This window comes from Syngnathoides biaculeatus, chromosome 10 (genome assembly GCF_019802595.1).
Source record: "Syngnathoides biaculeatus isolate LvHL_M chromosome 10, ASM1980259v1, whole genome shotgun sequence".
Lineage (NCBI taxonomy): Eukaryota > Metazoa > Chordata > Actinopteri > Syngnathiformes > Syngnathidae > Syngnathoides > Syngnathoides biaculeatus.
The window spans coordinates 27,955,409-27,965,438 of record NC_084649.1 but is presented as its reverse complement, the minus strand read 5'-3'; the positions used below and the strand labels follow the sequence as shown (position 1 = coordinate 27,965,438).

At 52.5% G+C, this 10,030-nt stretch overlaps 1 protein-coding gene across 12 annotated transcripts; it reads right to left on the bottom strand.

Annotated features, from left to right (window-relative positions):
* Positions 1–46: 46 nt before the first annotated feature.
* Positions 47–10,003, bottom strand: LOC133507634 (potassium voltage-gated channel subfamily KQT member 2-like). Of its 12 annotated transcripts, none has more exons than XM_061832895.1 (19): positions 9,594–9,993; positions 9,193–9,343; positions 8,993–9,083; positions 8,800–8,926; positions 8,551–8,726; positions 8,343–8,468; positions 8,155–8,265; positions 7,989–8,084; positions 7,534–7,628; positions 6,307–6,375; positions 6,181–6,210; positions 5,720–5,799; positions 5,447–5,644; positions 4,797–4,844; positions 4,446–4,713; positions 3,795–3,926; positions 3,588–3,708; positions 3,325–3,500; positions 47–2,760 (listed from the first exon to the last, which is right to left on the bottom strand). In XM_061832895.1, exons 1-19 carry the CDS (start codon positions 9,724–9,726, stop codon positions 2,157–2,159), a joined length of 2,832 nt encoding a protein of 943 aa, XP_061688879.1. In that variant the 5' UTR covers positions 9,727–9,993; the 3' UTR covers positions 47–2,156. The 12 variants fall into 12 exon arrangements, 7 of the variants coding, with proteins under 7 accessions (XP_061688879.1, XP_061688881.1, XP_061688878.1 ...); XM_061832897.1 differs by having other exon boundaries at positions 4,605–4,713; XM_061832894.1 differs by having other exon boundaries at positions 6,181–6,375.
* Between the last annotated feature and the right edge of the window lie 27 nt (positions 10,004–10,030).

Sequence of the window (10,030 nt, the reverse complement as noted above, 5' to 3'; positions counted from 1 at the left end):
ACTTCATTGTTTGATGAATAATTCATTCCTCTCTGTCGTTGGCTGGATGTGTTTTTTTTTTTTATTTTGATCGATGACGACGTTTTTATGAGGTACGCTCATGGAACGTGCTCTTTACAGTAACGTGGCAGAACTGTACTTCAGATACTTGATGGAATGCTTCTTCTTTCTCTCTTAATTTGGGCTCGTCGCGTACGGCGTGTCATCTTTTTCCCGTCTCCTGCGTCTTCCTCTCCTCTGTCCGTGTCCTCCATCATCCTTCTCTTTGGTCTCTCTGGCCTCCGGACATGTCCAAAGCGTCTCTCCAAAACATCCGACTTTGGCCTCCTAACGAACTCATTTCTCACCCTATCCAAACTTGTCACTCCAAGCGAGAAGCTGAGCATCTTCTGCTTCCTGCCACCGTCCGTCTCTGATGTGTCCGTCATCTTATTAACTTCATCCTAGCGGAGACTCTTCTGTCACGTAGAACACCAGACACCTTCCGCCGAGCGTTCCGCCCGTTTCTTCACTTCTTCCCTACCACACTCCCAAATACTTGACGTAATTATTTGTGTTCAATTGGAATTACGAAGTGTTTCTTTCGGCTTGTCCCTTTCGGGGTCGCCACAGCGTATCATCTCAGATCAACGCACACGTAGGTGTTTGGCACAATTTTGACGCCGGATGCCCTCCCTGACGCGACCCTTCTCAGGGAGCGGAGGCCCCGGTGGGATATGAACCCACAACCACTGAGCTACGGGGCCTCAATTGGAATTACGAAGTGTAACCGTCCTTAAAATGTTGATGTTGTGAAAAGTTCAATTTTGACTCCGCGTCAAAAATGGACATTTTGTGAGGGGGCGAGATCAATCGGATGCACTTTGTATTTGCTCAGTTTCATATTTGGCATTATACTGCGTCTTGCGAGCATTTTCAATAAGCACCTCGAGCAGGGTACATTTATTTATTTTTTTAAACTTTATTCAGTCATCTTGATTCAGAGCATATTGGTTGTTAATGAGCAATAATACAGCAGTACAAGATTAGCTGAGCATAGACACGTCAGCCTTTTATTAATAACAGTTCTGAATACGTGAAAGGGGAAGAAGCCTCATGTGTATATACGGTGGGGGGGGGGGCGGTTTGTCCCTTTAGGAAAACAAAAAGTTGCCCACGTGTTTCGATGTGTGTGTGTGTGTGTGTGTGGGAGTCGCTGGTTCTAAAACGTGACCAATAAGTCTGTCATTAATCTTTGGAGTTGCGCCATCAGCATGTTAGCATGTTAGGCTAGCTTTTACCTCCACATTCCAAAGTTAGTTTTTGTAAATAACATTTGAGGACATATTTCCATTTCGCATACATAATACGAACTCTGATTACTGCCGTTAGCATGAGCATTAGCGCCGCCCTCTAATACAGCACAGAAAGCCATGCTAAGTTGCCATAATAATGGAAGCCATTTCATATTCACATTATCGTAGCCTTGAGAATCGATCAGTTGTTAGCACGAGAAGTGGTCGAACTAAGTAGCACTGGCGCTAGCTCAAAGACTTGTTCCCATTTAAAAAGCGTTGAAGGGACTTCTGGATTATTGTTTCCGATGGTCATTTTTCAAAAAGTCAGAACTTTCTTCTATCTTCTGTTCGATGCCACCTTCAGATTACTAATAATTATGTCATAAAAATGAGGTATGTTACCTATTCCAAAACAATCCATCCATCCGTTCGTACGTACGTAGAAAGGAGCCAGCAAATAGCGCAAAGCGAGTGAACATCGGTTTCACAGTGAACCAATTCGGTGCTACCGTGACTTTGCGCTGGCACGCAGGCCGGCCGCGGCTCAGTTGCCCGGCTGAGTCCAATCGCCGGCGTGTCCTCGGGCGAGCCACCGAAAGCCCGACTCGGTCCCGTCGCCGTGACAATCTCCAGCGCCGAGCTCGTTCCCGGCGGTCGACCAACCCGGTGCGAAGGCGTCTTCGTTGTTGCAGTCATCACAAAACAAAAGTTGATGTTTGGTTAGATCATCTTGTTTGTTTTGCTTTTTTTTTCTGTCCAATCATGCTGCAACTTTATTTTCCAGGTGGTTGTTTTTTGCCCCCCCCCCAGCACATTATTATTATTATTATTATTACTAGAACTTCTTATCTCTAGAGTTCTGCCGATTGGCACTTAGGCCTACTTGGCTCCGGTCCAGGCACGGTCCGAGTGCGGCGAGGGTGCGCAGAGCTCCGAGTCGGAGTCCGACTCTGCCTCCGCAATGTAAGGTCTGACGGCGGCGCAGCGGGAACCCCCCGCCGCTCCCCCCAAATTGTTAGTTGAGTAGAACCCGCTGTTGAGGAAGTCCAGATTCTCCCGGGACTGCGAAATGGAGAACCCGCTGAAGGAGTGCTCCAGTTCATCGTGGTCCACAGATGGGATGGACAGGGAGCGGTCGCTCTCAGGCTTGGCCCCCGCCTCCTCCGCCGCCGCCCCCCCTCCTTCCTCGGTCCCGCCCCTCTCTCCGGTACTGTGGCGGTTAGGTCGGTTCCCGCCGTGCCGTTCTCCAGCCGGGGGCGGGGGGAGCCGAACCAGTGGCTCTCCCCCGGCCGGACTCGGGGTGTTCCCGTGGCTACGCAGAGGGGGTGGCGGGGCCTGGTGGTGGACCTGGGAACTGATTGGCTGCCAGGATGTGGAAGGGGGGCAGGTGCTGGCGTTTTGATTCCGGGGCCCAGTAGAACTGCTGGACCGGACCATCTTGGGCTCAAAATGACTCTTGTCAACAACGTCGGCCTGGAACCCGCTGAAAAACACAAGAAAAACACGGCAAGTTCTAGGGGAACTTAACTTTGGTTTTTCAAAGTCTTTGGCCGGACCACAAGATTCTAGACTAGATTGTCTTCGATGGATGAGGGCCCAAGAGCTTTACAGGGTCATACGATTATGTCTTAGATGGACAGGTTTTGAGATTTTCCAATTTGAGCCAGATCGTAGATGGATTGGGTCATCAAATCCCAGACTGGATTCATGTCTTAAAATGGACAGAGTTTCAAGATTGTAGAGGCTCCAGCATGCCACGACCCCAGTGAGCATAAGTGGTACGACAAATGGACAGATGGCTGGACGAGCTTAATGTCTTAGAGTGACGGGGTCCTAAAATGGATGTTTTAGAATAACAGGAGTACTAAAATTATAGACTAGATTGATGTCTTGGACAGGTTACAGATCTAGAGAAATTTGTGTGCCAGATGGTCTGGGTCAAGAGATTCTCACTTCGATTCCCGTCTTTCACGGACCTGACATTGGATTCTCGAATCGTTGAATGTCTTGGATAGACAGATTCTAGTTACCACCATCTCACACTCACAGAGGGATCTTTTGAATGGACTGGCTCTTCTCCAGCTGGTCGACCGGACTGCGGTAAGGTGGCGCCGGGTCTGGTTCCTTTGATCCAAAATAGGCGTCAGTCTCTGTCTGAGGGATTCCCATTCGCTGTATGTAGATATTGACTAGGAAGTCCAGCTTTCTCTCCATGGAGAGGACCTGAGGGACACAAAACCAGGAGAGGACAACTCACCAGTCAAAGCCCATCACCAGACAAAGTCCTACCAGTCTGTACTGATGGGTCACCTGCTTCTCCACCTTCCCTAAGCGTCCCATCATGCTAGGGTCCTCGGGGATTTCCTCCGCTGCAGCTTTGGGTCGGTCCTTGTCTGCAGTTGGTGTGCCTCTGCCCACGATCTGGTCCACCCTGAAACCAGGAGGACAAGCAAAGGAACCACTGCATTCGTATTAGAAGCTACAAAATCTGGACAATGTCAAGGACAGACGATGGACCTTGACTGAAGGTTCTTTATGCGCGCAAGCATGTCCAGGTGTCCCGCCGAATACTGTTCAATCACGTCCATGACGTCGTAGGGACGAAGACTCTCCTTAAACTTTCTTTTGGACACCATGAAGCGCATGATACTGGGAAATAGGAAGCAGAAAGTCAACATCTCCTGACATCAAGTGTGGCGTATGGCTTGCTCTTTTGGACTACAGCTCTGTCATGAGATTCCAGACTAGTTTTGGAACTCATTTTATTGGGACTCCTTCATAAGATACTGGGCTTTATTTGTCTCTGAGATGGACAGAGTTAGAGCATTCTTGACTAGATGCATGTCCTCGACGGAAAGAATAATACCATTCCTGTCGCAAGGTTCCAAAACACGTTTGGACAGAGTCCGAAGATAGACAGAGATCCATTTTGCAAATGGACTGGATCATAAGAGTCTCAACTACGTCTAAGGCTCGGTCTCCCGTAATGTTGGCTGATTGGTCAAAGACGCAATCTGCCAATGACATCTGGACGGCAAAGGAGCACAAACAACAACAACACCACCACCACCACCCAAGAAACTACACCAAAAACAGTGGAGTGAGACAGAACAGAACCCAAGACAAGAAGAGAACATGGAGGCCAATCGGTGTCAGTCCGTCTCTTACCCAACAGCTGATGGTGACGTTGGTCCTGGTGTGAGCAAAATAAACCAAAGTATGAACCAAAAATATGAATCAAAATGCAAAGAAAGGGCAAGCAAAGCGATGAGTGAAGTCGACAAAATGGCGTCGGCGGCAACCCTTGGCGAAGTAGAGTCTCCGTACCAGATGGCTCGGATGGTGACCTTGATGCCGGGCGTCAAATCCTGCGGAACAAACTCACAGTGGCAGCTCTTGTTGTCGTCGGCCATGTCTTCTCCCGGCAGGCTAGCGTCTGCGGCGGCGAACGAAACGGCGGAGTTACGCCGTGGCCTTAAGTTGGCGGCCTCGTGCGATTTGTCGTATGCGTGCGCTAACCTGGCGAGCTCTTCTGCCGGAACTCCTCGTCCTGCATCTCGATGAGCACTACACGAAAACAACACAGCACAAACACTTCGGAATCAGCATCAGACACCAAAGAAGATGAAACACCCGCCTCAAAGCCGCAGTCCTCATATCCTGGAAATCATTGGCGGAGGTCCTACGAGGGAGCCGACCTAAAACCTTGCTGCTTGTAGGGAAAGCGCTTGCCAGGACTCGTGAGTTGGAGATCACAACGGGAAGACGACTCCAAACAGTGTTCCGTCCGCGCCCCGGTCTCCGTGTCTGTTCCGTTACATGGAAATGTGCGCCATCCGTCCACGGAACTGATTCCCCGCCATCCGTATGAAAGCGAGCTGCGGGACGGACGACACTACGGCCAGCACCACAAGGAGCGAAAGCTCCTCTGGTCCTTTCTGGTCTTTCCCTCCTCACTTCCCTGGTCTCCTCGCCTCCTTTGTTATATGAACAAAATGAGCTTTTGTGCTTGTGCCCTCCATGGTGACACCCTTGCAATCCAAATCCCAAAAGTGATGTTGACAGGATTGCGTTGGGTGTAAGGTCTTCCCACCGTGCATGATGTCCCTTAGAGTGCAATTGGACACACGGCAGGACAGGTGACTGAGCACGGATCGGAAGTGTCCTACCTTCAGAGTTCTGGCGGGATGCGGCTCCTCGAATCCTGAAGGCCTGCCTCGTTCTGCTGCGTTCTCCGAAGCTCCAGCTCTTTGGGACCTTACTGGGGCTGTCCTCCAGACTGGGATCTATGCTGGGGGACCGGCGCAGGGCTTGAACACCCCCAGGGACGTTGGGAGCTGCCATACCTGGACCGACCACCGGCACCACTACAGAAAAGATCCAGTGGAAGGCTTAAGTACCTGACAAAGGGTGAAAAGTTGGACTGTCTGGGCAAGACTTACTATGCTGAGGGGAACCTTTTCCTTTGGTTCCCGAACTGCGTGGAGATGAGAAGACTCTCTCTTTCAGACTCACCTTCTGACTGTCGGGACAGAAGAAAAAAAAAAAAAATCAACGTGCTTGATTTAGTAGGACCCCCAAAGAGCGCTAAATTCTGCGTTGACTGGAACAGATGGCGCGTGGCGTCGGTGGGCGTGATGAACGTGAGCGACTGAGGATGAGGGGCAGAAGGGTTGCGGAGACCGCCTCGTTTGACGGGCTTTTGGTCGGCTACTGAATCCTTGAAGGGTTTAAGGGTTTCGTGGAAAATTTGGGAGAACAAGCTTGAAGCGATGGGACTGGACGTGTTGGTACAGGAGGCAAAATAAGTCCAGGGATTCTGACACATTTGTTCTGACCCATTTTCAATGTATATGTGACTCTTGACTGGGGGGTTCCAGCTGCAATTTTGCTCATGCGGTACCTCGGTGATGGTTCCGGTTGGACATCCTTCCTGCGGGGACATAAGAAAGGGAAATCATTCTTGGAATGACATTCAAATAAAAGATAACACGAATCCCAAGACACTTCTTGATGAAAGACCTGAGACCTGAATGAGAGTCCCGACTTGTTCTTGAGGTTCCTGAGGAGGTCCAGCTGGTTGAGGGGTGGAATTAACCTAGAGAGGGAGAGACCACAATGTCACACCTCACATTTGCCGACATCTGATCTTGTGCTTCACCGGATGTTTGCCTCGAGCCGACGGCGACCTCTTTCGAAATGTTCAAATCCTGACTTCAGCCAGAAGTTTCCATTACACATGTTTGTCTGACGGTCTGAAGTCAAATCAGACTAAACCTTTGCCTGTTTCAGGTCAGCCAGGATCACCAACGTGATTTCATTTTGTTCAATGCCACAATTATGAGAGAGAGAGAGAGAGAATTGTATAAATCTTCTTCTTCGAGGCCAGAAGGTGACGTCGCTTTCCGCAGTATGGCGTAGCGTTTCCTTTCAAGTGTACGACTTGGGTCAAAGGTTTTGGGTACCCTTCCAACCAATCCTCCCGACAGAACTGCCGGAAGTCATTCAGGTTTGTCGGTTGCCCACAAATTTCCCACGGGACTCGGATCAGGACCACGCCGACTTTTTTTTTCCACTGACTCTGTTTTCCCTCAAGCCACTTTGGAACCGTTACGCTGGCGTCCTTCAGGTCGCTGTCCGCTCGGGAGAGCCTTTTCGCGCTGATGTCTCCAGACGTTGCTTTTTACTGTTCCCTTTGTTGCTGATGGCGTCTCTTTTCTGAAGATGGCCAAGTTCCTGCTTCGGCAAAGCAGCCCCACAACGCGACGGCGCCACCTCGGTGCGATGTTCTCAGGTCTACAAGCTGGCCCCTCCAGGTGCAACGTGGGTCATTATGGGCAAACATTCTCATGATGTTTACACTTGCAATTGTGGCACATTCAAGCATTTGGAAACGACACCCCAGGATGAGTCGGACCCGTGGAGCTCAACGATTCCCAGGAAACGAGGGAGGAGAGTGTGTGACGTGTGGCCTAAAGTACATCCCCAAGCGTTGCAGTCAATGAACTCACGTGTCGTCAGTTAACCCAACAGAGCTTCCAAAGCCCTGCGTCAACTCATCATCTGGACTGGCCCGTGTTCTTTGATCCCCTTTGGTGGTTTCTTTCACGTTCCCAAATGAGTTTTTGCAGCCATTTTCTTCCGCGGAATAGAATCTTTGGACCCTTTGTCACCTGCGAAGGCTTCTGAGACTCTTTTGTGATTAGACTCGAAAACAAACTCGTTTTTCTCTCAGGCCGGACGCCGCGAGACTGACCTGTACATGGGGACGGACACGGTCCTCTCGTAGTAGTCCCACGTGGACGTCAGGTCGGATCGACTCAGGTTTGTGGCGTAAACCCTCCACGCGGCCTGCGCGCACACAGCAGTGTCCAGTAGACTATTCTCGTCGACAATGAGCGAGTGCGATACGGGCCGCTAGCCTGGCTAGCGCCCGGTTGGCTCCCCGAATGCAATTAAATGCAGTGGAATAGAGTACGAGCCAGCTGAGGGCACTTCAACGCGTTTCAATCCCGTGTCCGTTCCCCCGCTTTTCAAAATAATAGCCTGAGATATCTCCGCCGGTTCGACTCACGCAAATGTGTTCGGCTCATTCGAGCCGATGCGCGACCTAAACCCAACCCCCCCACCCCCCAAAAAAAAAAAAAAAAAAAATGTCCCCACATAAGAACAGGAAATGATCCACTTTTCAGCTTCTATTTCAGACGCTACCTGAATGAGTCCAGCTGCTGGGTTTCGTCTTTTCTCAAAGTGTTTTTGTCTGTGCTGCTCTTGGACCTTCAGAGCAAAACCAGAACCCAGGATGCCCTGAAAAGCAGAAAGCCCACAGCCAGGAAACCCAAGTGAGGAACGGCAGCAGGCGCACGCGGCCACTCACGGCTGGCAGAGCGAAGAAGGAAACGCCAATCAGCGTGAAGGTGGCCGCCAGCAGGCGACCGTTCCAAGTGACGGGGAACTTGTCGCCGTAGCCGATGGTGGTCAGCGTGATCTGACGGAATCGAGCGAGCCAGCGATCAGACGCCGGACCGGTTGCTCGCGAGCGGCGGCGGCGGCGGCAAGTCTCACCAGTCCCCACCAGAGGGCGTCGGCGTACGTCTCAAATTGCTCGTTGTCCTCTTTCTCCGCCAAATAAACCAGGAAGCTGGCCAGGATCAGACACAGGAAGCCGATGTACCAGGCCGTGATCAGCTCCTGAACGCACACGCGCACAAGTCCTGGAGGCTAGGCATCCGGACAAGTCGAGCGGGAGGAGAAGTCGGTCCTCGTTTCTCACCTTGCTGTGGGCGTAGACCACGGACCCGAGCAGCTTCCAGGTCCCCCCGCGCCGGTCCATGCGGATCATCCGCAGAATCTGAAGGAAGCGCAGCGAGCGGATGGCCGACGTGGCAAACACGTTGCCCTGGGTCCCCGCCGCCAGCACCGAGATGGACGCGATCAGCACCATGATGTCTGCGCGCACAAACAAAGGGAGCGCGCGTGCGCGTTTGGATGTTTTCGCGCATCGGGTTTCGTGACGACTCACCGATGACGCAAAAGGGTTTGCGGGCGAACTTGAGCCGGCCTCGCCACCCTCGGTAGCGGCAGCAGCATCCCGCCGCCCAGATGCGCACCGAGTACTCCACGCCGAACACCACGATGGTCACCACTTCCTGCGGCGGAAAGCACAAACGCGCACGTCAGCGGCCGCCGAGTAACCCGTCGACGTCGCCGAGTACCAGGATGTAGAGCGCGTCCTCGGAGCTCTTCTCGTACTCTCGGATGGTGGAGAAGACCGACAGCACCAGGCAGGAGAAGACCAGCAGGAACCTGCCGGGGCGGAGGTTTGGGGTTTTTTTTTTTTTTCCCCCCCCCCGATTATTATTATTATTATTATTCAGATTCTTTTTGGCGCGCGCGGTGTACGCATGCGTCTCACACGTATGCGTGGTACACGAAGGCCCATCCTCGCGGCCTCTCCAGGACGTTGTAGAGAAAGTTCTGCAGCCGCCTGTAGAGGGCGTTCCTCTTTGGGGGTCTCTTGCCCCCCCCCGACACGCTGCTGCGCTGACGTCGAGGACCTTCGTCGGCTGCGGCGACAACAACAGTGGCAGCGGAAAACTTTGGGACTTTTCGCCGCAATTTTGTGCCGCGCCAGTTTCTGAGGCCGACGCGACTTTTGTTGTTTTGCAAGCGCCTGCACGTGCAAATGCAAATTTGGAACCCAAAGCAACGCACTGGTTAAATTGCTTTGTATTTTCCGCTCATTTGTGACCTTTGCACTCTTTTGAAGCATTGAAGGAGCTCCGTCGACGCTCCTGCTGCATTTGCGCGATTTACCTGCGATGAGCAGCGCTCCGTCCCTGCTGGAGTCCGTCCCGCCGGCCTCCAGACCCACGAAGCCGACTTTCAGCTTCTTCTGGTCGGCCTGCGCTCCCGGGAACACGCCGCCGTTCCGCGACTTCTGCACCATGACGGCGGCGCTGGGACGAGCCCGGGCTAATGAGCGCGACGGGCGGCGAACGCACCTGCGATGGCGGCCCGGTCCGCTGGGATCATCCCCGCCCGCCTGCCTGCCTTTTGGGGCCGGACGGACGGATGGAGCGGAGCGGAGCGGAGCGGAACGGAACGGAACGGAACGGAACGGAGAGGGGGAGAAAACTGGAGGACGACGACGGGGAGTCGCTGCGGAGACAAAGCCGCTGCGGATCAGCAAATTGTTTGGTCTCCTCCGACGCGACTTCCCGCACGGACCGGAAACGCAGTGACGTCACGGA